General features: G+C 40.9%; 1 protein-coding gene across 5 annotated transcripts in view; it reads right to left on the bottom strand.

The window, feature by feature from the left end:
- Positions 1-26,620, bottom strand: part of bbs9 (Bardet-Biedl syndrome 9) — a 171,581-nt gene that overhangs the window by 52,505 nt on the left and 92,456 nt on the right. For all 5 annotated transcript variants that reach the window (XM_080308476.1, XM_026183621.2, XM_026183622.2 and 2 more), the window contains 2 exons: positions 18,385-18,634; positions 9,065-9,175 (listed from right to left, as the gene is read on the bottom strand). In XM_080308476.1, the coding sequence (XP_080164602.1) occupies positions 9,065-9,175; positions 18,385-18,634 (361 nt within the window). The remainder of the gene's footprint in view (positions 1-9,064; positions 9,176-18,384; positions 18,635-26,620) is intronic.

The following is a 26,620-nucleotide window of genomic DNA, read 5'->3' on the forward strand; positions in this document are numbered from 1 at the left end:
CATCTCCTGTAATTAACTACTGTGTGGTGTGTATATATTGTCTCAGGCTTCCCTTGCCCTTTGACGTGTATTCCCTCTCTAGACTGTCTGCTTTTTGTTTCGTGTGTTCCTAGTTAGATTCCTTAAGTTTATTCATTCATTCCTGGACTTTGTCATATTCCCTTTGTAAGCTTCAGCAATAAAGTGTTTTTTGAGTTTTACTTGGTGCTTTTGGAGTCCTTTGTTTAGGTCTTAACCTGCCTCCCCCACAGTCACCTTGTCACTAACATCAGCCAAACTCACTATACAGCTTCTGTGGCTGAAAAGCTGATCTCCTCATGTTCTTAAGTCCAGTCTTTAGGACATGGAGGAGTAACTGGTCAGCAGACCTCAGTGATCTCAAAGAGGCATACTATGTTAAGAGATCAGTAAGACATTTTGGTGCCAACCCACTAAAGAATTTAAAAACATAACATGAAATCTTAAAAATCAAAAATGGAAAGTTAAGCAAGACATTTTACATTTGGATAATCTGCTCTCATGTAACTAATTTACTAATCTATACACATATACAAAGAGTAAATCAGACTGCAAGGAGGATGATTAATGTGCTATCATAGTGTCCGTCACCAGTGGCAATAATTAACAAGCTCATAAAGTTGTAACTTTATAAAACATGTGCCCCCCAAGCAATATGCATTTCCTTACCCACAGATTAGAGGTTTTAACTTGAGTAATGACCACACCCATTTTTACAGACCATAAACACCATTAAACATTTACACTGACACATACTTCATCTCCACATGCACATCCAACATTCAAGGCTAGAGTCATCAGCCACATATTTTACTTTCCATCTGTAAGGACACTTAACATTAACCCTGGTGTGTGTGTGTGTGTGTGTGTATGGAAGGCCAGACAAGGGCTCATTTTCTGTCTGTGTTTTTATTCATGGGGGGTGAGCTGGGAATCCAGACCTCTATCTGTCACACCCATCAACAACCGTGAACACGTCTACAACAGAAATCCTTGGGTCAGAAACTCTGGCCACAGCCCCAGAGAATCCTGTTCAGGATGAGGAAACCTGCCTGCTGGGAGTGATGTGTGCATGTGTGTGCAGCTTCTGGATGTGAGTAGCAGCCACCCTGTGTGACAGTAAGTTGATAGCTCTGTTCACCGTGCTTCTGTAGTCTGACAGACAGATTGACACAGCAGGACTGTGTATTTCAGCCATGTTAGTACAAGTTTCCTCTGGTTTCTTAACACTGGTTCTCACTGAGCCACTACAAGTTTCATTACCTGCGTGGCGTCACTCTGTCGCTGACAACACAACTTACTTGGGAAGGAAGCTGCAATGGATGCGTATGCTTGCGTAGATTTATTCATCTGTCTGCATGTAAATTCGGTGGAAGTATCATTTGGTAAATGGTAAATGGCCTGCATTTGTATGGCGCTTTTCTAGTCCTTAAGGACCCCAAAGCGCTTTACATTCACACACTGGTGATGGCAGCTACATTGTAGCCACAGCTGCCCTGGGGCACACTGACAGAGGTGAGGCTGCCGGACACTGGCGCCACCGGGCCCTCTGACCACCACCATGGGGTTAGTATCTTGCCCAAGGATATTTGGCATGCAGCCAGAAGGCAGCCTGGGATCGAACTACCGACCTTCTGATTAGTGGCTGACCTGCTCTGCCACCTGAGCTATTCACATGTTGTGTGAATCATATACAAGACCTGAAACCACCTTGAAACTATTGAAAATTAAATTCCTAAATATAGACACCTACATACTCAAAAGTTGCTGATGAGCAAACTGTAATTCTACTCATTTTCTGCTTATACTTTCAATCACTTTCCAAAGTTCATGGCCATGAGTGATAGTACGAAGACTAACCAGTAAATCATTAACTTTATTGTTTCAGCTACAGTCAAAGCTGCACTACCCTTAACCTGCCCCTGCTTTCTCTCTTTGCCACAACAGATAGTTACAATGATTTAGAGGTGCTAGGTCTTATCCCCACCACTTTTCATTTTACTGCAACCCACCCCAGCATAAGCTGGAGGTCACCACTCAAATGAAGTGGATCACATCATCCACAAAAAGAAAAGACAGAATATTGAGTCTGCCAAACCTTCCACCCTTTGGCTATACCTAGAAATTCAGGTGACAAAGAGCAGCCCTGAGAGAATTCAGAAAATACAGACTTATTGTTGGTAATGACAGCCATGCTCTCACTATGGTTTTACAAGGTATGAATAACCTGTAAGAAGTCCGACACCTTAAAAGTCTGGAAGCACAGACCACAGAACACCCTGAGAGACATGGCGTTTGACCATGTCTCTCAGGGTGTTCTTCGGGGTCTGAGAGACCGAAGAGGTCTCTCAGAATCAACAATCAACAAGTCTACTGCTTGGGCAAACTCTGACTGCCTCAAGAGCCCCGAAGAGGTTGATGCTTGTCTGATCTGTGTGGTGGTCCAGTGTTATACAAACAGGATGGGATTAAGCAGAACTGAGGAGATCTCAGTATAATATATTATACAAAAGAGTACAGTACCTCAGCATACAATATCAGAAGGTATTCTTGTCGGTGATTAACTACGCCCCCATGTGAGTTAAGCAGCACTTTAGCCTGACTGCAACATGTGGGCAGAACATCCCTTCCCTCTCCTTAGCAACCTGACAACTTGCCTGAATCGCTTTGAGGATGACCAAAAGTCTGTTTCAGCTACTGCCAAAGCTGCACTACCTTTAACCTGCCCCTACCTGTTGGCCACCACAAATTCCCACAACCTAACTAAGCACAGGAGGATTATTTCCTCAGCCTCTTCATGGCTGACTTGACATCTGGTGTCCAACATCTATTTCAGGGGTTACCAACAAACAGCACCTTGCAGCGACCTCGGCGATGAAGGTATGGAGCATGGCCAACTCGGTGTGTGAATACAAGAACACTATGTGCCAAAAAACTAAAGACTCACATAGTCGTGTGGATTACAAGCTTTTCTGTTCCAAATCATCACATAAAAGAGCTTCAAAACATCTCTGAATTGAACATTACTTGTTTTCCTGTCAACACATCTTGCTGATGAGCCAAGCAATGAAATGTTGACTAAAATATTGAGCTGCTCAGCTGCAAAGTACAAAGAAACGCATTTGCTGTCTTTGATGTGTGCATTGTTTTGTTTATTTTTGAATTGCTGATTTATTAGACACATTTTCACAGTTCTTTAGATGATGTGAACACAGGGAAATGCTAATTGTGTTTACTTACTAGGATGTCTTGTTTGAAACAGGGTACCTTTCATTGGGAATTTTACATGACTGATAACCTTGAAGGCTGATTCATCCGCTTGTCTCATCTGTAGGGGTTTTCACAAATGCAATGCAGACATTATTAGGAATACAAATGTCTAAATCAGCAGGATGACAAAAATTATAATGAACTCTATCTTGCAGCTCCCTTGTGTAATGACCGACTGGATTCAAACTCAGCACAAATTCACACAGTGAGTGGGAGTAAAGTGTCCTATAGTGGGAATCCATCTAAGATGGAAAATCCCTTGTTGTGCTCTACATGTGAGAAAGAGCAACATGATTTGGATTTTGTCCAGACCTCATGTGTGAATGCAGATTTTCTTTCCACTCGTTTTTGTTTCTTTCTAACTGTTACAAAGAGTCAATAATGTGCAACAGCCTTTATCTGGATTCAAGGCATAATCGACAAACCTTTTCAAGCTAATACAGAAAGTACATTCAAAGGGGTGAAAGTAAATAGGTAATGCAAACTGCCAGATGCACAAGCAATACTGACATGCCAGAATGACCTTTATCGATAACCAATAGAACACGCTAATGATTGTGGGAGTTAAGGGCTGATGTTTGATGGCAGTATACACATCCAGGATTTCTGAAGATCTGAGTAAAAAAGGTCAAGGCCCTATCATGGTTGCTAATTGCTGCTGCTAATAACATAAATCTATAATGGTGTGGCTAAAGAAGATCAATGACCACAGACTGACACTGTACCTAATGAATCCTCTACTGACTCGAGGAGAGAAATGAGGTAAGAGACCGAACTCACAGTTAGGGCTGAGTTCAAGTCCAATCTCCTCTTCTAATAAAGAAAGATATGTAAAAATGCATGTGTGTGTTCACACAATCTGTATATAGCTTCCTAGTTGGTTGTATGTGCCTACAAGTTGTCATTTGTGTATATGTGCATGTGTGTGTGTGTGTGTGTGTGTGTGTGTGTGTGTGTGTGTGTCCTTGCTCTGGATCATGTCTGTGATCCCAGGTGGGCTTTAGGGGTGGAGCAGCAGAGCAACAACAAAAAAAGATGCAGCACCAGGAAAGAGAAGAAGGTAGACACTCTCTCTTTCATCTCTCTTTCATCCCACCTTTTCAAGGAAAGGAAAGAGAGTTTATTCCACTGCTCTCTCACCTTCTCTCTCCTCCTCTGTCCTGCTCTCAGATGCCTTTTGATGCCTTTCAAGTCAACCAAATGTGCTTTCCGGCTGCCATGCACTCTAACAGAAAGGCCTGTGTGTAGTGTGGGCTTTGGCACAGTGCCTAATTACTTTTAAGTCATAGACAGGTAGGCGGAAGACGGAGGTAGTTGTGTGTGTCTTTGTCTGCATCATGTGGGCTTTAAGCTGAGTTGTTCTCTACCACCCTGCTTTTTAGTTTTATGGGATTTACGAGCTAGCCTTTCTACCCAAAGGCAGTTTTGGCATTTTGCCACCATAAGACAAAAATACTGCTGTACGTGTTGGGCCAGACATAAACCACTGACAGAAGATCACCAATATACTGGCACGATATGTAATAAGCAGATGGCACATCTGATACCACAGATACAGTATTTACTCCAGGTCAGCCACCAAGTGATGTAAAATTTAGAATAGAATAGAACAGAATACAATACAATATTGTGTTCTTGAATAGTTGGTGCTCCACACCAACTGTGTCAGAATAAAATATAGATAGTAGACAGCAGAAATAAATAGGTAGTGCAAAGAAAAGACTTGGTCTGACTAGAGTATGTGTGAGTGACCTGAGTGATGAGGGTAACTCAGACCATGGCTCAGATTGGTGAGGTTGGTGGGCATGGGTGGGGTGTGGGGTGATAGTGGTTATTGACGGTCAGAAAGGCCCAGGGAAAGAAGCTGTTTGACAGGTGGAGGTGTGGAACTTGACTAGCCTGAGGCACCGACCGGGTCAAACAGATTGTGGGCGGGGGTGCAGGGGGGTCACCTGCGATGGCCCTGGTTTTCCTGAGACGGGAGGATCTGGCGATAGTCTCCAGGGGTGGCAGAGGGCAGTGAATGACCTTTTTTGGCGGTGTTAATTACCCTCTGCGCCGCCTTCGTGTTTCAGTTATGGCTCATGTGTATCAAACAACCAGGAATCCACGAAGTGCAACTGCTGCTGGGCCTTCTTTACCAGAGCATTGCTGTTGTGGGTCCAGGTAAGATCTGCCCAGAAACGAAGGTTGACAGATTCTACCCATTCACCATTTATAATGAGAAGGGAGTGGACCTGTCTGAGCCTTCTGAAGTCTATTATGAGTTCTTTTGTTTTAAGGACGCTCAGCTTCAGGTTATTTTCTAAGCACTAGTGGCTATGACAAATAAACTGAATTATCTGCTTTTGCACAAGGCAGTACTGAAAGATTAATGGTCATTGGTAAAGTTCATATTTGGGTAAAAAAAAAAAAAGAGAAAGAAACCTTATGTTTATTTGTGCCATGTGTTTGTTTTCAGCATCATCTTATTTATACGAGCTGACAGAAACAAAGGTCACTGACTCAACACAAAACAAGGATGTGAAGAATAAACACTCAAAACCTCATGTAGGCTTGTGCATGAAGCATAAAAAAATAATCTTGTAACGACTTAAGCATGATGCTAACAAAATTAGTTTTTGTGGTGGCACAGTGAATTGTTATAGTGAATTGCAGGCAGTGTTTTCCCGAGTTAAGCCTTTAAACATGGAAACATCCTCTATGCTGAAATGTCCTTGAGCAACACCAACAGACTGCAGAGACTTTCACTCCAAAGTTTAATAAACAATCACATTATTATGTGAAAGGGCTTTACAAGCCACTGCTGTTTCTTATTTTCTCCCTCTGTCTTTCTGTCTGATCAGGAGGAGGAGTGGCAGCTACAGGACAAGTCTGGACATGATGGAACCCCCCCCCCACTCCCTCCTTTCCCCTTCCTCTCTTCCCTAAATCATTTCCCTCATTCCCTTCGTCCCTCCTTCCTCTTCTCAATTTAAGCGCAAACCACAGACTTGCTGTGGAGGTTTCCATGACAAACATTACTAATTGGGGATCATTTTCATTTTGCTTTTTTCAATCATGTCTGGCAAAAGTGACGTGTGTGTGTGTGTGTGTGTGTGTGTGTGTGTGTGTGTGTGTGTGTGTGTGTGTGTGTGTGTGTGTGTGTGAGAGAGAGAGAGAGAGAGAGAGAGAGAGAGAGAGAGAGAGAGAGAGAGAGAGAGAGAGAGAAAGCCACAGAAGGGAAGCACTGTTAAGTCTCTGTTTTGATATAAAACCTCTGGCTCATCAGACAGACAATATGAGCTCAGTGCAGCTAATAAATGCAATATTACAAGTGCTATACTGCTTTCAGAAAATGAGCAGTTGTTCCGGAGCAGCAGGTTGGCGGCAGCAGGGTGCATCACCACTGCAAGTGACCTCTGATCCTGCTGGGCTCCAGTCCACACACAGCTGGTAACTGTGGGTTGTTGCTTACAGTCATAAAATCTCACATCAGTATTTCCTGATTCATTTACTCACAGTTTCCCACTGGCTCATTGAAATGCAATATAGTAATTCAATATACTGATACTTACAGATATCACATTTGTGAAATAGTGAGCACTTTTATCAGACAGGCTCACAAAAGCAAGAAAAAAAAACTTTGTTGCTCCAGGTTGAGGACAGGAGAGAACACAGACATTTTCTAGTCTAATTTAGTGCCTATATGCTTTTAGCTGGCACATTTCAAAGACAGCAAAGCTGGTTTGGTTTAAACATGTAACCACAATTAATGAAAAAAGCAGATCCCAAGTATTTCTTTAAAATACAATGAGATTTTATGTCACATGCATATTTTGGTGAGGTTTGAGGGGTTACATAAATAAAGTAATTAAAGAAACCTTCGTTGAGGAAAGAGTGCATTCATGATGGGAAAGAAATATTTAGAGGAAATATAAATGATCTGCTTAAGTCATTTAGTCATTCCTAGGCTGCAGTTTACCAAAGTGTTTTTTTTCTTTAAGTCACATCATTTCAAAATTAATGCAACTGTTGGATATTTTTTTTGTCGTTGTAATTTTTGCAATTAGTAAGGTGAAATTGTTAAAGTCTCTAAACAAAAATACATGTTTATTTGTAATATTTATATATTTCTTGATTGTAATTCCTTTATGGTAGACTTGAATTTTCAAGACTTAAAAAGTGCCGAAACACATTTAAGAACAAAGGCATATCATACCCTCAACATCTACCCCCTTGTGTGCCTGAAAGCCATATATCTAAGCTCAGAGAGCACAGACTTCTGACAAACAAGCTGGCTGTGCGTGTGCGTGTGTGTGTCAGCATGCGTGAGTGTGTATAGCTGTACTGTATGTATATGTGTGGGTATCTAATGATCCCTGTGTCGCCTTCTCGGTGTCTCCCACACCTCCCCTTCTCATTAGCGGTGACGCCTGAGTGGATTAACCGCACGCGTGCACACGTACGTGCACGGTAACACACACGTCCACCCCAACCGCTAACGAAAGTAGAGCTCATCAAAGAGAATCTATCCACCCTGGTTTAGAAAAGACAAACTGTCATAAAACTCGGATTTGTACTCAATGCAAACCAGAAGCCCTTTTCTGGCAGGAGGCTGGGTATGTGGGTCCATGTGTGTGTGTATATGTATGTGTGACAAAGGCAGGAGCTCGGAAACAATATGTATTTATTGTTTTTGTGTTAAGGCCAGTGTCTTTCTGTGTGGGTTCAAATGATGTGTTATATCATCACAGATTAAACTAATTTGGTAAGTAACAGAGAGAGGGAAAAAAAGCAGAGAGGAAAGGAAAGAAGAAAAAAACTTGAATGAAAAGAAATAAAAGGATGATGAATCGCAGGAAGAGAATGAAAGGAGAACTCACTTGATTAGAACAATAAATATAGTCACAATACACAGCTCTACTCAAGACCACATATCTTCTCTCCTAATCAGATATTTCCTGTGCAGGCTCATAGATAGAAGAACAGACTCAGAGCCGAGCCAGAAGGATGGAAAGAAAGTGAGAACTTAATACAACCAACACCCAGCACAAAATGAGAGTGAAGTCCTGGTAACTGTAAACCAGATGGACATGATCTAACATCTCCTGTCATAATGTGGGGGGGGGGTTTCAATCATTCTGATTGAAAGAGACACTCCAGACTTTTGTTTTATAACCAGGATCAAAACCTTACCTGCCAGTCTGGTGGAACTGTTCTCTAGTACATTTTCAAAAAAATATAAATCCACTGCCTACTGTAAGCAATTCAGCAATGGAAGAAGGCCAGCCAGGATTTAGCTGTTAGCATTAATCTAAAACTTTGCCCATACTGTAAGTCACACCAACAAAACTGCGCGAGACAGGTTTAAACAGAAACAATCAACAAACCTAAGGAAGCACAGTTATTTGTGTTGTAGCCGAAGAACCAAATTTGCTGTTTGATTTGATCTTTTGGCACAGATCAGAATCAAAACCATGCAGATTCTCCAGACCACGAGCCAACAGCAGTCAAAGCGTTACATACAAATAACAGATGAGAAAGCGCATGATGCTGTGAGGAAAACAGAGGTGGATTACAACAGTGTGACAGACAGAGAACAGATATCACTGTCAGGCCTCCGGTTAGGATTCAGTAAAAAACTGGGAGCAATGCAGCGGATGTACTGCTGGGATGATATGGGCTGCTTGGAAGTGTGACAAGAAGAAGCAGAGCCACGGATGAGCCTAAGAGCTGGAGAATATCCAGCTCCAAATAAAGAGACAAAAGAAGGAAATAGAGTTTGTGATCCTACCTTTCTTGGTTTTCTTAGATGGCTGTTTCTTCTTAATGAACTTGGTCGCCTCCTGTGGAACTTCAATCTCCTCCCCATCACCAGCCAGCTCTGCTATGGGCTCAACACCTCCTGAGTGAAAGATATGAAGGAAAATCATTACAAAAATAAGTTCAACAAGTCTTTTTTTCCTTCTTTTTTTCTTAAAAACACATTGTTATGACACACAGTGTCTGTGAAGATAAAGTTTGCTTTCAGTTTTGATCCTCTGAGCTGCAAAGCCATTGGGTTGCCAGAACAACATAAATCTTTGTATCCAAGGAGCAGCACAGTTGCGGTCCTGATTAGATTGTCAATGTATGGAATAACTAGGAATTCCTATATTATTTCATTACATTCATTACTTAGTAACTAATGTGTTCTAAATACAAAGTAGCTAATCCTTCCCTACACATTAAAAGCATAAGTATGTCTGCATGTTTTTCCCAAACTCCTAACCCTAGACAACATGTTCAAACTTGATGAAATCTAGCCCATATACTGCCTAGGGTACACAGATCTGTAATATCTATATTGCAATCGATCAAAATATTTACTTCAAATACATTGCAGTTATTCTGTGTATTTGTATCCACAAACTGCATGATCGAGGGAATGTACTATCATTTTTATGCACGTAAATCCAACCTAATGTTTGAATGTTCGTGTACATGTGATACATATAAAAATTTGCATGTTTTGTCCAATGAACGATTATCAACATAAAACTCTGCAAGTGGTTGCTGCAAACGATGGGTGTGGCTGTTTTTTTCAGTCATTTCCATCTTAATTTATCCATCCATCCATCCTTTTCCGCTTATCAAATTCAGGGTCGCATGGGGGCTGGAGCCCATCTCAACTGTCTTAGGGCAAGAGACGGGGTACACCCTGGACAGCAATTTAGAATCACCAGTTAACCTAACCCCACCAATTTAATGTCTTTGGCCTGTAGAAGCCATTTATATGTTACCCAATTAAAGCCCCTATGATTGGTAATAATAAGTGTTATAGTGTCTGACCTGTAACAAAATGTTGCACCAAATCACATTTCATAGCAATTGGGTAATAATTAAGCTATTTAGTCTTATGTTTTCTATTTAAATCAACATTTACAAATAACAGAAAAGACATGTATAACAATCAGCGGAAGTAGCTGACGAGACAGGACTCATACCATATTTAAGATGTCACCGTTAGCATTCTTTTCCTATAAGTTGAACATTGTTTTTGCATTTTCATTTCTAATGGTTTATAATGATTCCGAATTGTTAATAACGTTATGTAGGCCTGCTGCTATGTAGCAGGCAAAAGGTGGAGGCGAATGCAGGACACGAGAGACAGCTTTAATGCTAAAATTGAACAAAATACAGAACAAACTCCGAGTAGAAACAAGGCATCCAAAAACAAGAGAAACACAGCGCTTAAATACACAAAACTATGGGGAATGAGGGAGGACGTGACAAAGAACTGAGACAAACTGAGAGAATAAATACAAGGTGATGAGGGGAAACAGGAGACACCTGGGAGGACAGCTGAAACTAATTGAGAAAACACGCGAAGGCATGTAAAACTAAATACAAAGCATAAGAGACAAAAGACTAACAAAATAAAACGGAAAGTAATTAAACACGAGAACAAATATGCATACTTGACAGAGAAAACACAGGAGGGCAGGAAAACGAAATGTAAGTGCAAATTATAAAAGGAGACTGAACCAGGACTGAGAATAAAATCATGAAGAGAAAGGAGCCAGAATACAAAACTGAAAGTGCCCAGAACTACCAACAAACTAAAAGCAGAAAGACAAAGAAATGCAAATCTAAACCAAATGTGAACTACGAAACAAGAGTTATTTAACAATACGTTTTCTTGAAAATTTACATTTGTAAATGTACCAAGTCAAATCAAATCAAATCAAATCACTTTTATTGTCACATCACATGTGCAGGTACATTGGTACAGCACATGTGAGTGAAATTCTTGTGTGCGAGCTTCACAAGCAACAGAGTTGTGCAAAATACAATAATGTAAACAAGCAAAATACAAGAATGGCTACATCTGAAACTAATAAATATATGTACAATATATAATAGTATATGCATTTCTGGATGTGTATACTAAATATTTTTCTACGTGTGTGTGTGTGTGTGTGTGTGTGTGTGTGTGTGTACACATATTTTACAAATTAAATAGAGTAAACAATAAATAAAATATATAAAAATATACAGAGTTGAGACATGTGCAAAAGCAGGTGAATTCTGTACATTAATATGAATAGACATCTGACCAGCATATGACCAACACATATTTGCACCAGCATATGTAATATAAACAAAATCTTTCAAGATGTTTCAGAGAAAGGTAAATGTAGCAATGAAATAACAGCATCAAACATCAGGTTTTAAAGTGTGTATGTGTGTGTGTGTGTGTGTGTGTGTGTGTGTGTGTGTGTGTGTGTGTGTGTGTGTGTGTGAGAGAGAGAGAACCTGGATGTGTGAGAGGAGTGATTGTGTCTGCGTGACGAAATCCCTGCTAGAATCCCATGGATCAGTGTGGATTTAGGGAGCTCCTGAGGCCGATGAATTGGACGCCTTGTCTCTCTCTGTCCTACCTCACAGTCTCCTCATCAAGCCTCCCCCTCCCTTTCCATCCCTCCCTTTTTGTCTCCTCTTCATCGCTTCTTCATTCCTCTACTCCCCTCTCTGTCTCCTCTTCCTCTTTTTATCCCTGTCGCCATCTGATCTTTCGTTCTTTCCACTCCTTTACTTCTTTTTGTCATTCTCTGTCCACTCCTCATCCCTTTTTCTTTTCTTCAGTTCCCTTCTTTTTCTGTCTCCTTCCAACTTTATTTCTCATCCTCCCATATTCTGATCCTCGTTCACTTCCTTCCTTCCTATTATCCTTTCCTCTCTCCCCATTTCTGCGGCTCCCTGAGGAATCTGTCCAGTTTCACGGTACTTTCATTTAATGTGCACGCCACACATTGTTCCTTTGTCTTGTGTGTGTGTCTGTGCATGTATGAGAGCAGAGTGTGCGTGTGTGTGTCTGCCATTGCGTCTACCTTAAGGTGTCTGAGAATGTGTGTGTCTCCATCTCCCCCACCGAGTCTACATCTGTGTGAGTATGTGTGAGTGCAGATTATCCTAAGTCCTCTCTAATATTTATCCTGGCCTTTTCTAAAGCCAATCTTGTTCTCTTTGGTGAGAGCACAGCCTGTGGCTTCACATGCACAGAGAGGCGTGCACACACACGCACACACACACTCCCAGTTGTTTGAAATGGGATATGCCTCACTCTTAATTGGGAAGGTGTTTTTCTAAGGCTGTCTTACAATTTCACGGGGAATGTGTGGATCTGTGGGTGTGTGTATGTGTTTTAACCTCATTCTCACATCAACATAAGGTAAGGAAATAGCCCACCTCTGGAGCAACTTACTCTGAAACACACAGACTGTCTCTTACCACTGACCTCCAACACATTCCAGCCTGTCCCTCATTCTGTAAATAGTAGGTATTATACCACCTGGTTAGAGTTGTGACGTTGTGCTCTGTTACAGTTAGTCTATATTTATCTCATTTGATGAGCTATCAGTTTTAGAGAATCTTAAGATTTAGACTAGCAATAGAATATAGAATAGATGTGACTGCCTATTTAATCATTGTTTGGATAGGCCACCCACAAACTATAATAACAAGTATATAACTACTACTACTACTACTAGCAATAGCAGAAAAAGTGTAAGCACGAGTAGTATTAGCAGTATAAATAACAGTTATCATAATCTATACTTCATTCTGAATGGATTCCCAAATGGGAACGGCATGGTCAGCTCTTCTGCCTGTTAAAGACACAATGGAGCTTCTATTTTCTGTGCTTACACAATAAATATCTACACAACTCCTGAATCTGAAAAAACAAACAAACCCCAAAACAAATAGAAGTTTAGCGCTTATTAGGAGGTACAAGAAAAGTTTAGGAGACATAGTTGGGGAAATTGTCTTGGACGTTTGGAAAATGTGTTCAGCCTAAGAGACAATCTGAGCATTTGTGGATCTGTTTGTATATATATGGGAATGGTTTGGGTCACTTAACAACAATTTGAGGACAGCTTGAAGAAAGTTTAAGCCATTTTGTGATGATTTGAGACATTGTGGGACGGCGTGGGACCATTTGGGCCAGTCTGTGACAGTTTGGGGCTGCTTTAGGACAGTTTTGGAACAGTTTGGGCAGCTTGGTTGAGGGGTTAAGATGCTTTCAATAGACATTTCTTTCTTGGTTTGCAGTACGGAGACACCAGTGCATTCCTGCTTTATTCTGGGCTGCGGTTTGAAGATGGGGGTGATACTATGCCGCTGTGGTTACCAGCAATTTGGCTGTGGGCTTTTACGTTTCTTCCCCCCGTCAATATACATAATTGTACGCACATATATATAAATGTTCAGTACATTAGACCTGCACATTTCTGCACACACACAGCCTCAAAGCAACATTCTTTTGAAAACACACATCAAAATCCAGGAAGTGTGATTCTTTAAAAAAAGTTGTGTGCTTGAATCAGACACCTGGTATCTTTTGTCTAGTCTTCACAGTCTAAACTTACAAACCACATATGAGTACGGCAAAAGCACCTCGAAAAAAAACCCCATTATGAGTCGTTCCCGCAAACATTTTTTTTCTACTGCAATAAAATCACTAAAAACTAAAAACAAATGTAAACAAGCAATTTTAGGCAACGAATATTTAACAGCTCAGGAAAGAATACTTATAGTTTTCTGCCTAAAAAACAAAGTCTAACTCGAAGTGTGAATTACTAAACAAATTTCAGTAAACTGTTCAATCTCTTCTAAAAATAGAACTCTGCTGTTTTATATATAGCATTGTGGAGGAAAACTCTTCAATTTGAACACCACAGCAAGAGAACAAAGACAGCTGAACAAGAACACACACAAAACATGACCTACACTTACACACAGTGCATGTAGTTCAATCTCTGCTGTGTCTTCTGACCTTCCACGTGCACACACAGACATACATGTGTGTGCATGCTCATGCAAACACAGCCCATCTTTTCCTCTCTCTTTAAGTCTAAAATAGATGCAGGCCCCAAACCACAGCTACCAGTGGAACACTGTGAAAATAACTGCGACACACTTGTGCTATAGGGGTGTGTGTGTGTGTGTGTGTGTGTATATAGAGTGTCTGCTTGCTTTAACTGGACTGTGAATATAAGCAATCTCTTCTGAGTTCATTAGGAGAGGAGTGTAAAAGAAAGAAAAAAGTGAGGATGTTAAAATGCTAAATGCTAGAAATAAAACAGGGTTTGATTCATTAGTGAAACATGGGGCATAACGTAAAAAGAGAAGAGAAACAACAACAGCAGTGTACAACAGAATAAGATAAACAAGAGATCAGCCATTGATTAAAAAAAAGACTAATATACAAGATGAACTGCAGATTCCTCAGTGAAGAAACCACCAGAATAAACAGGACATAGCACACAGATGGGATTGACGACAATAATGAGTTTTTTGTGGAAAAAAAAATATTGCTCATGCAGTCAAATAACTCTTCATCTTGTCATCTTGTTTAGATAGTGTATGTATGTGTGTGGGTGGGAGCAGGCATCTATATACACACCTCTTTAGCTGAAGGAAGAGCTATGCTGACAGCGCGCTGACTAATGAACCATGTGATAAACAGTCCTGATTTCAGCAGGTGTGTGTATGTGTACAAAGTACAGCTGCTGAAGCTTCAAATTGGTCCAAATGATGTCATCAGGGTAAGACACAAGGTCAAATGACGCAGCGAGAAACATATAGACAACAAGAGATACGGTGGGATACATGTTAGCCAGATAAAACTACACACCCAGTTGGAATATACTAATGTTCCTAATATGTCCTTTATGTATTGATATACTGTAATTGTTATATCTGGCTTGCATATGCTACTATACTACAAGATTTAGATCTATACTTCACAGACTACAGTACGCAGAAACCAATAAACCAAAACATACAGTGGAACAAGTCAGATCAATGGTTACAGTAAAACTAGATTAACCTTTTTAAAAAACTGCTGGTTTGTGTTTCTAAACATTGCCGCCTGTGTAAATAGCAACCGGTAATTAGTAACTGGAATACTAGTATTTATAGTGTATATGGGATATGCATCACCAGATTTCTCTGAGCTCCCACTCCACGGCCCGTTCCACCTCCTGTAATTTTCCAGTAGCTGAAGTGACGTCCAGAACAAGAATTTATTACAAGAGAGATATTTCATTATCCATTGACCAAATGGGCTCTATTCTCATTAAGTGCTCAACTCATTCATACATTTTGCATACTGCAACAGATTTTATTTTTTAAATGAAATCCATGAAGATTTTAAAGTTTGCCTTCAACCAGATTTTGAGCATTTGACCAACCAGCATGAACCAAACCTGGTCCTCCCTTCTCTATACTTCTGGAAAAGACAAGCAGAGACGATAATGTGCTTAGAAGTGTGTGTGTGTGTGTGTGTTTTGTTGGGTTTCCCTACCAATGAAGTGAGACTTATTGTGCGGTATTTCAGTGTGTATGCGTTTGTGTGTGTTTCTGTGGTCTTGGAGTAAAACGGTTGCTGTCGGTGTTGTTGGAAACGTAAACAAGTGTGCATGTTTACGGCCGGGTGAAAAAGCAACATCTGACAGGGTTAGCGAACGCCTGTTTACTGCAGTGCAGCGTGTGTGTGTGTGTGTGTGTGTGTGTGTGTGTGTGTGTATGTGGTGTCTACATCTGTGTCAATTTTGGCAGAAGACCAAAAGAGAAAGGAGAGACCGCATGACAAGAAAACGTAAATACAAACACATTCACTCTCTCCTCTCTCTGTCTTTCTCTCACACACACACTTTATTGACCGACTTCGGCTCCACTGAACTATGCGCCGAATTACTGTAATCACTATAATCACTTATAAACATGCCTTTAACACTTTATAGACCTCTTTCTCTGTTTCTCTCTCTAACACACACACACACACACACACACACACACACACACACACACACACACACACACACACACAGTACAGTACTAATTCTCAAAAACAAATGGATCCACAAATCTCATGGTGTAGGTGGAGGATTACAACTTCCTCATGTGGCCATGCACATTTACACGTTTACCTTAAAACTGCTGGACAGTAAGTGTCAGCAGCACTGACTCTGCAGTAAACTCAAATGAGCTGATTTAACATCTGGCAAGGGAACAAGAATTTAAACTAAACACTGCGGCTATGACTTGCATATTCATACACTGATTAATTATGCTGATTAAAGTGCGTTGTCCCTAGACCCTAGAATGTGCATAAATAAAAAGCAAACAAGCAAACATGGTCCTGGAAAACCATTTGGCACCACCAGGCACTGTCATGTCCCCTATGCTATTAGGCCACATCTTCACTGATAAATCACACCAGCAAAATATGCAGATTTCCAGGAATTAACCACTTCTTTTTATAAGACAGAACATGTCTTGACTGAAAAGAATCGAACTGTCAATTTTAAACTAAATTTGGTTGGTTTTGGTCAAACAGAACTAGACATAAAAAATACTGAACATGCAAAAGATGTTTGTCTGTTGTCTGTTTGTCTGTCTGTAAATACATATATCTATTGACCCAATGATAAGGGATTGAGAAGTGACAGGAAGTCAACAGTAACTCAAATAACCAGCAGAAGACCTCAATGGGTTCTAATCTTGTCAGCTAAAAACATAAAACTGAGGCTACACTTTGCACTGGGTTACCAACAGAAGACTGTTGAAGAGCAGAAGAGCTGATTTGTTTTGATTTTTGCTGCCTCGGATAGCACGGTCATAATTTAGCATAAACAACATGAAAGCATGGATTCGTCCTGTCTTGCATTAACAGTTCAGGGTGCTGTTCCTTTTGTAAGGGCATGGGGGACCATTAGTACCAACTGAGCATCGTTTAAATGACACAGCGCCCCCTGAGTATTGTTGCTAATTAGTCCATCCCTTTATGACCACAGCGTACCCATCTTCTTTTAGCTGTTTCCAGCACCATGTCAAGAAGCTCTGGCCTCTAGATCTAAATCCAATAGGGCACCTTTGGGATGTGGTGAAATGGACCACATCATGAAGGTGCAGATAACAAATCTACACTAACTGTGTGATGTCATGTCAATATAGACCAAAATGTCTGAGGAACGTTTCCAGCACCTTGTTGAATCTGTGCCATGAAGAATTAAGCCAAAAGAAGGTCCAACCCAATAGTAGCAAAGAATACCTAAAGTGACCGGTGGGTGTACATTTTGGTTTTTACTATAAAAGAGAGTTAAGAGAAGGAAGAGTACAAGGAGGTAAGAAAGGCAGTAGGGGTTGGGCTTGAAGAGTGTAACTGATGATCTGTCAAAAGGTCCTTTAAAACTTCTGCCAAGAGTAAATGATCCATAAGGTGCCTGAGTGAAAGAGTTTATGTATTTGCATGTATATGCATGATTTTACGAGTGTCTACCTCGCAAAAATTATGTGAGTGTATATTTTTTATGCATGTGCCTGCACTGTGTAACTTATGCAGCTGTGTATGTATACCTGTTTGTAGTGGTATTATTTCTTATTTTTTTCACATACCTGTGTATATTATTTCAAGGGTGCGTGTACTGATGCATTTAAATATGAGTCTCTGTGTTGGCTGTAAGGTGTTAAATGAATAGGGTCCGTGTTTTTGCCTGCTGAGCCTTAAAATCTGCACCAAGGGACCAGCTTACAAGGCTGTCCACCAGCACGCACACAGTATAACATGCACAGATTACAACACACACACACACCACTGATTTTACCACTGAAACTGTTCAGTCAGCAATCTGGTAGCAATGCAGTTCCCTCCCAAATTCTTTGATACTTTAGTTGGATCTTTCAGTATTTACATTGCTGGAACTGTTTGTTTTCTGCAAGAGACAGCAGAATTAAAGTATTTTGACTAAAATGATGAATGGGAAGTTCCCATCCTATAATCCCATGGTTGCATTTATCTAAAATACTAAAACCAACAACTCAACAGAGAGGCAGAGTAACAACCTTTAAATAGGGTTACCTTAAGTTTAATTCATTTTTATTTATACAGTGCTAATTTACAGCAGCAATGGCCTTGAAGTAGCCCGGCAACCTGAGTATTTAGTAGCATAACTGAAAGATGGCTCAGGGTCGCTTCATCCCATCCTAAATGTATTAAAAAGGAAATTTTGAGTCTAATTTTGAGTCAGTCTAAGTGGAATGTAGACAAGTAAACCAATGACTCACCAGGAACAGCGAGATTCTGGACTTGAGCAGGGACCTGGACATTAGCCTCAGAGGCCAGGGTGAGACGCCCCCCTTTGCCGATTCGTTCACAAAGCAGGGTGATGTGCTTCTTGAGACGGGCAGTGTCACTGGGGAGGCCCAGCACTGATCCTCCTGTCTGCGCCAGAGAAGTAGCCTGGTCCTTGGGGTTCTGTGACAAGCAGGTCCGTAGGAGGTGGGAGACGGCAGCATCACAGCTCTCTTCCCAACCCTGTGGAAAGAAATAGGAAGCTTACCTTATACACTACCACTCATTTCATGATTATTTACATTGTAGATTCTCACTGAATGTGTCAAAACATGTTCAATATTTTAGATTTTTCAAAACAGCCACCCTTTGCTTTGTTTACTGCTTTGCACACTCTTCTCTCAATGAGCTTCATAAGGTCGTCACCTGAAATGGTTTTCTAACAGTCTTGAAGGAGTTCCCAGAGATGCTGAGCACTTGTTTGCCCCTTTTGCCTTCACTCTGTGATCCATCTCATGCCAAAGCACAGATTTCACTGGTCTAATGTTCATTCCTTGTGTTTTTTGGCCCAAACAAATCTCTTCTCCTTTTTGCCTTTCTTTAGTAGTGGTTTCTTAGTAGCTATTTGACCATAAAGGCCTGATTTCCACAGTCTCCTCTGTTGATGTAGAGATATGTCTGCTACTGGAACTCTGTGTGGCATTTATCTGGGCCCTAATCTGAGGTGCTGTTAACTTGCGGTTTCTGAGGCTGGTGACTCCGAAGAATTTATCCTCAGCAGCAGAGGTGACTCTTGGTCTTCCATTCCTGCGACGGTCCTCATGTGTGCCGGTTTCATCGTAGCGCTTGATGGTGTTTGCAACCGCACTTGGGGACACATTCAAAGTTTTAGCAATTTTAAAGTAATGATGAACGGTTGTTTCTCTTTACTTAGCTGATTGGTTCTTGCCATAATATGAATTCTAAAAGTGGTCAAATAGGGCTGTCAGCTGTGTAACAAACTGACTAAAACACAACTGATGGTCCCAACCAAGAAGGCAAGAAATTCCCCAAATGAACCCTGACAAGGCACACCTGTGAACTGAAAACCATTTCAGGTGACTAAATCATGACCCTTATTAAGAAAAGGGTTTGCAGCACTGTCAACAAAGCAAAGGGTGGCTACTTTGAGGAATCTAAAATTTCAGACAAGTTTAGAGTTATTTATCAATTTTTTCTTTGCTACATAATCCCATATATCTTGCTTCATATATTTGATGTCTTCAATATGTATATACAAAGTAGAAAGTAGTAAAAATAAAGAAAAACGCTTAAATGAGAAGATGTGTTCAAACTTTTGACTGGTAATGTATGTTTAAATTATTGAGATACAGGCTGAAAGAAGAATGACATAATGGACACAGAAGGCCTGTATTATAGTAATTGTCTTAGTAAGTTTTCAGAAACAAGAAATCAACATTCAGAGAAAATAATAAATACTATCAGATTGTAAACTTGTGTTTCTGTTATTAACTAGCAATGTAGAACTAAGACTGGGAGGTGTGAGTTTCGATTTGTGCTTCACTAAAGTAAAAAAGGGATGGCGCAAAAAGAAGCTAGAGCAAAGAATAGAGGATACAAATTTGCATAACAGAATACATTAAATTCTTAATTCAAGGCAGATCCACTCATAAACAGAGTAAGAAATGAGGAGGAAAGAACCACGAGTGCATGACTTTGGAAAGGTGATGGAGAAGAGACAAATAGTTAGAATAAACTATTTTAGCCTTTTAATTTGATGCCCTGTTGAATTTTGAATTTATGAGAGAGCAAGAAAATGATAAGACATTCAGAATCGAAAGAAACAAAAACACACACGCACACACACACAAAGCCACAGTAATAAAACAGTGAGGAGGGTTTGGTCTTTTGCTGTCCCCGTTCACCATCTCTCATCCTTCACCCACGCATACATACACGAATATACCCAACTCATCCTACTAAAAACCAGGGAACCCAGAATCTCTCATTTGAATGGGTGATTTAGATGGGTAGGTCTGAGGATGATGCGGTATGTGCGTGAGTGTGTGTTGGGAGGGTAAGGGTGTGTTGACAGGTACCCCTCCACCATCACCCCCCCCACACACACACACACACACCTCTCGTTCTCCTGCCTGCCGCCATGCTGATAGGCCCCTAATGAGCCATAATGACAGGTAATCAACCCTGTAATGATGATGACAGAGAGATACAGACAGACACAGGGGAAAGAGCGACAGAGAGAGAGAGAATGCAGGAGTGTGAGAGAGAGAGCAAAAGAGGACGAAAGAGCGAGAGAGAAAATGGTCGGGGGGGTTGAAGGAGATGAGATGATGATGGAGGGAAAGGCAGACACCAAAAAAAATTAAACATGTGGAAAGCCGAAAGATGAGCAAAGACAAGAGTAAAGAAAAGACACTGGACGAGTCTGGAAGGAGAAAAATTAAAGAGGAGGGGTAGGAGGAGGCGAGATAGAGGTGGGTGACCTATTCTTACAACAATACCTCACCAGGTTATCAAATGGAACAACATAACTGCAGGTTTCTGTGGAAACTTGGCATGCTCATGCACGCGCTCGCTGAAACATACGTTCCACATGCTGCGGAAGAAAATTAAACGTCTCTAAACCTAAACTGCAGACATTCATCCTCCTGAAGGAGAAGAAAGGAAGCAAAGAAAGGTGGAGCTGAGCGGCTTTGGATCAAGGCCAGAGCGATAAATTACGGCAAAGTTCCCACTAATGCAGAAATAGAAGAGGAACTTGTTTTCTGTACCAAGAAACAAGAGAGGTTTTGTATTATTGGGTCGTCTTTGAAGACTTTTTGAAAAGAGAAGTTGTACAAGTGCAGCAGCAAAGAAGCATGACAGAGCTTCTATTTTCCTTGTGTTTATGATAGCAAAAAGGAATCTTTTTTGAACTTTTGCCAACACTTCAGAGTGGAAAGCTTTAGTTTTGTGTATATTGACACTGTATAGACACGGATTACATCAGTAAATAAAAGTACCCTGTTGAATAACACTGAATGTATGATTATCCAAAATGTTAAAACGCCATTTTTACCTTGTTTTTTCTTGAGTGCACAAAAAAGCTGATATTCAGTGAGAACAATACCAATCGCATCACTGAGTGAGAGAAATTGATGCTAAATTGTTAACACTTCGTGACTGAAAAGTATTTTTTGAGTCATACATTAACTCCGCATTATGCCGCATTACAAACAAACACATTAAAATAAAGCACATGTGGTATTATTAGCTTAGACAAACAGAACCAGTTATGAATAGTTTGGCCTTTAAACCTGTATAGCTTCAATGTTCCACTGTTGAAGTACCAACAAAGACAAACCTTTTTTTTCTTTTTTCTTATTAAATAGTTTCCTCAAAAAGCCTATGGACTGCATCAGGAATATCAGGTCTGACAAAGGGAGAAACCCTGGGTGTAACTGCAGAATTACAGGCTGGCAATACATAAATTATAACAGAGTCTAGCACACAACCTTGGAGGACTCCCAAAGAGACAGGTAAAGGTTCAAAAAGCAATCCCTCTGCAGTCATGATATCCTCATCAAGACTGCGAATGTCATTTGAGAGACCGGAGTTACGGCTCTGTGAGAACAATGCCATACAGTAGTCTCAGGGGGAAACATTACCCACACAATCATCCTAAGACCAAATCAAGAGTGGATTTAGTACAGCATCAGCTACTTTCCTTAACTTCTGGGTACAATCAACTTTAATACATCTATTTACTGTAAATGCCTAGTTACTGACAATCAGAAGCTCTCAGAGTCAGAAGGCCTATTATGTTATAAAGAAACCTGTGGTTTGACTACAGATCCACAATATGAAGCAAGAAATTATGGACAAATATAACCTCTTTATTTCATAATAATTTGAAACAAGTGGCATTTATATACAGTGTGGAGTGCATAATGTTGAAGTTCCAGTAGTGGAGGTGAGGTGTCTATGAAGTGTTCAGCAGTCTGATGGCCTGGTGGAAAAAGCTGTCTCTCAGTCTGCTGGTACGGGACCGGATACTGCAGAACCTCCTTCCTGATGGAAGTAGTCTGAATAGTTTATGGCTGGGGTGACTGGAGTCCTTGATAATCCTCCCCGCTTTCCTCAGGCACCGCTTCCTGTAGATGTCCTGGAGGGAGGGAAGCTCACCTCCAATTATCCGTTCAGAACACCGCACTACTCTCTGGAGAGCTTTGCGGTTGTAAGCGGTGCTGTTGCCATACCAGGTGGTGATGCATCCAGTGAGGATGCTCTCAATGGCATAGCGGTAGAAGGTCCTGAGGATACGGGGGCTCATGTCGAATCTTTTCAGTCTCCTGAGGAAGAAGAGGCGCTGTTGCGCTGGGCGATCGTGGCTCAAGAGTTGGGAGTTCGCCTTGTAATCGGAAGGTTGCTGGTTCGAGCCCCGGCTTGGACAGTCTCGGTCGTTGTGTCCTTGGGCAAGACACTTCACCCGTTGCCTACTGGTGGTGGTCAGAGGGCCCGGTGGCGCCAGTGTCCGGCAGCCTCGCCTCTGTCAGTGCGCCCCAGGGTGGCTGTGGCTACAATGTAGCTTGCCATCACCAGTGTGTGAATGTGTGCGTGAATGGGTGGATGGATGACTGGATATGTAAAGCGCTTTGGGGTCCTTAGGGACTAGTAAAGTGCTATATAAATACAGGCCATTTACCATTTCTTCACTGTTTTGTTTATGTGTACTGACCACGTAAGATCCTCAGCCAGATGTACACCAAGGAACCGGAAGCTGCTCACTCTCTCCACAGCAGCGCCGTTGATGGTGATGGGGGTGTGTACTTCTCTGCATCTCCGGAAGTCCACTATCAACTCCTTTGTCTTTGCGACGTTGAGGGTGAGATGGCTGTCTTGACACCAGTGGGTCAGGGCGCTGACCTCCTCCCTGTAGTGACCCACCACTGTAGTGTCATCCGCAAACTTCACAATGATGTTGGAGTTGCTAGTAGCCGTGCAGTTGTAGGTGTAGAGTGAGTACAGGAGAGGGCTCAGTACACACCCCTGTGGAGCACCAGTGTTCAGTGTGACGGGGGATGAGGTGATGCTGCCCAGTTTGACCACTTGGCGTCTGTCAGACAGGAAGTTAAGGATCCAGCTGCAGAGGGAGCTGCTCAGTCCTAGATCCTGCAGTTTCCTGTCCAGCTTCGAGGGAACGATGGTATTGAATGCTGAGCTGTAATCTACAAACAGCATTCTCACATACGTGTTTCTCTTATATCGCCATGTTTTCAGGTTATTGCATTCGCAAACTTTAGTGTCTATGCTGTCTACCCCCAAAATTATGGTTGAATACAAAAAAAAAAAACCCACCATATCATGAATGGGAAAATTCTCTTTCAAATGTCTTAACACTGTTAAAAGGTTTATAGAACCATTTGTGATTTAAGGCTACAAAACACTTTCAGGAGCTATATCTGTATATCTGTTGAGACATGGACAGGGAGCCTTGTATCACTGGTTTTAAAGTTACGGCTGATAGTTTAGGGTCTATAGTGTTAGTTCAGAGAGTGAGAAGCCTGAGCAAGACTGGCATTATGACTGTATCAAGAAACTGGGAGGAAAATAATGAGAGAAGGAAAGCAGAAGCAGGAGGTGTTGAGACAGTGAGAAAAAGAGGGTAAAGAATGCACTATGGTATAAACAGAAAAAAAAGAGCAGGAGGGATGATGGAGAGTGATAACACTGCTGGTGTAAAAAATAGAGAATAGAAAAACAATGAGGAGTGAGATGAGGATGAAAAGTGGGAAAGAGAGCAGAGTGGGAGGAGGACACGGAGGAAGGAATGCATGAAGAGAAAAAGGAGGTGTTCTGCTTGGCTGCAACTAAATGAGACGTTTCGTTAGATACCTCACAGATGCATTTCCTCTGGTGTTCCTCCTTCTCCTTTTTTCTCCACCTCCTCCTTGTTTTTGACCTTGTTATTATAAATATTTCTATTTTCTTTCAGATAAAAAGCAGTGTAATGAGCCTGCACTCAAAAGAACTCCTCTTCTTAATTCCAAATATCCTGAGAAGCATAAACTTTGCCACAGATTTTTGCCATTCTTTGTGCTTTCCAATCACATAATATGAAAGTGACATGGGTCATTTGGTATTGCATTATATATTTTAGTTATTCTGCGTTTCAGTGAGCAGAGATTGCTGTGTATAGTATCTCCTTTGTCAAAATGTCTCAACTTTCATATTTCAGTCTTCTACAATCTCAGTCTCAGAGGTGCAGCAACAGGTGCATGTTCAATGGTTTTTCACAGAGCTGTGCACAATGATTTTTTTTTAAAGTGGACACCAATTGTTGTTCAATATGAGCTCCACTACCTGTGACTTCATCATTATCCCCAAAATAAAGTTCAGCTTCAAATGTCATTGTTTTGAAACCAAGCGGAAAACTCCAGAGCTGAAAATGAAGCAAATGCACAAGTGGCAAAATTTACAGTTCCTCTAGGTGCCACTTCATGCTGGCTCCAGAAGGGAGACATTCCCCATAGACGGCCAGGTTAAAATGGCCAATTTTACAGCATCAAAAAGCATATTTACAGCCTGGTAAAAAAAAAAAAAAAGGTTTTGGCCTCTATGGACAGTTATCCTATCATAAATACTCTGGTAATTTTTTTTTTACAACTCATCCACCTGGTGTAGTCATTAAACTGGACCTCTTTACTGTGTGTGTGTGTGTGTGTGTGTGTGTGTGTGTGTGTGTGTGTGTGTGTGTGTGTGTGTGTGTGTGTGTGTGTGTGTGTGTGTGCAGCATTTATGCCTTTATGAGCATTTTTAATGGATTACCTGACTAATGTTATGACTTACACTGCGGTACAGAGCATCCAAAAAGTTATTGCTTTGGTTTTGGAGACTAAAATTCCAGCATTTTTTTAGTCTGAGCACCAGTTACCTGATATGCATGTCTGTGGATTGTAGCCATATCGTTTATGAATTTAGTTTGCTAACTAAGCTAATTAGCATCAGCTGATAAATTATAAATCCACCCTCTCGTGAGTGATGTCAGCGTGGCTCCATCCATCGTTCACACTGACAATGAACTGTATGCACAAGTATCTGGGTCAGAATGGCAGCGACCTATGAATAGCAGCCACATTGGTGTCCTGTCCTAGGACATACCTTACAGGAAAAATTTTAATTGCATGTTTGTCTGTTTATTATTATTTTTAATGAGTGGACCAACAGAACTTTGGGATCATGTGCTGTACTGGAGTTTGCTCTCCAAAAACAGTATCTCGATCAGGATCATCTCCGCGGGTAAAACTGCTCAGTGAGACTGAACTGAAATTATGAAAATTGCATTTTTACTGAAAAATGAAAAAAGTTCTGCATTTGAAAAAGATCCAATAAATGGGTAATGGGTAACAGAAGAGTGTGTAGGAACTTACTAATGAATTCAAGATGGAAAAATATTTAACTAAGTTAGCCAATCGTTCATTTTGGCTGAAGAATTGATAACTGTTCCACCCCCATTCTCCTCCGAGACTTTATTCATATCTGTGACAATCCTGGAACTAACTGAGTGACGGACTTGTACTCACCTGGAATGACCTCGCCAGTCCACCCACAGAAACGGTAAAAAGTCCAGATGAAGATTTAGTGTTTTTTGAAAAAAGAGTTTTCAAAAATTTTGACTTAAATAATAAAAATAACAATTCCCTCTCAACAAAAGAAGTGCCTAGGTGTAATAAGCCAAAATAACATGTTACACAAAGAAAAATAAATGTTCTAATAACTTAATAAAAACTCCACTGGAATCTTGATAGATGTTGTCACAGCACTGCATCAGGTAATATAAATTTCCTAAAATAACCCTTCAGTCCACCTGTTTGTCTTAATGTTGTGGACATGACCCTGATTACTACTAATTTACTTAATGCCATTAATCCCATTTATAATAACACACACACACACACACACACACACACACACACAAACTTACTTTCACAGTCCCTCGAGGCTCATCAACTGACCCTCTGAAGCTATTTCTGTCTACAATCACAGTGTGTGCGTACTGTAAGATATTTTATGCACAGTTGTGTGCATGTGTGTAACTCTGCGCCGTTAGCGAAAGCTGGAAATAGACACAGTGGTAATGAGAGGTTCAGGGGATTGATCAGAGCTATGGAAAAACTAATACAAACATACCCACAGTGGGCACTCGCCGTCTCGATGGAGTGACAAATC

The sequence above is a fragment of the Astatotilapia calliptera genome, chromosome 11, assembly GCF_964374335.1.
Source record: "Astatotilapia calliptera chromosome 11, fAstCal68.1, whole genome shotgun sequence".
Classification (NCBI taxonomy): domain Eukaryota; kingdom Metazoa; phylum Chordata; class Actinopteri; order Cichliformes; family Cichlidae; genus Astatotilapia; species Astatotilapia calliptera.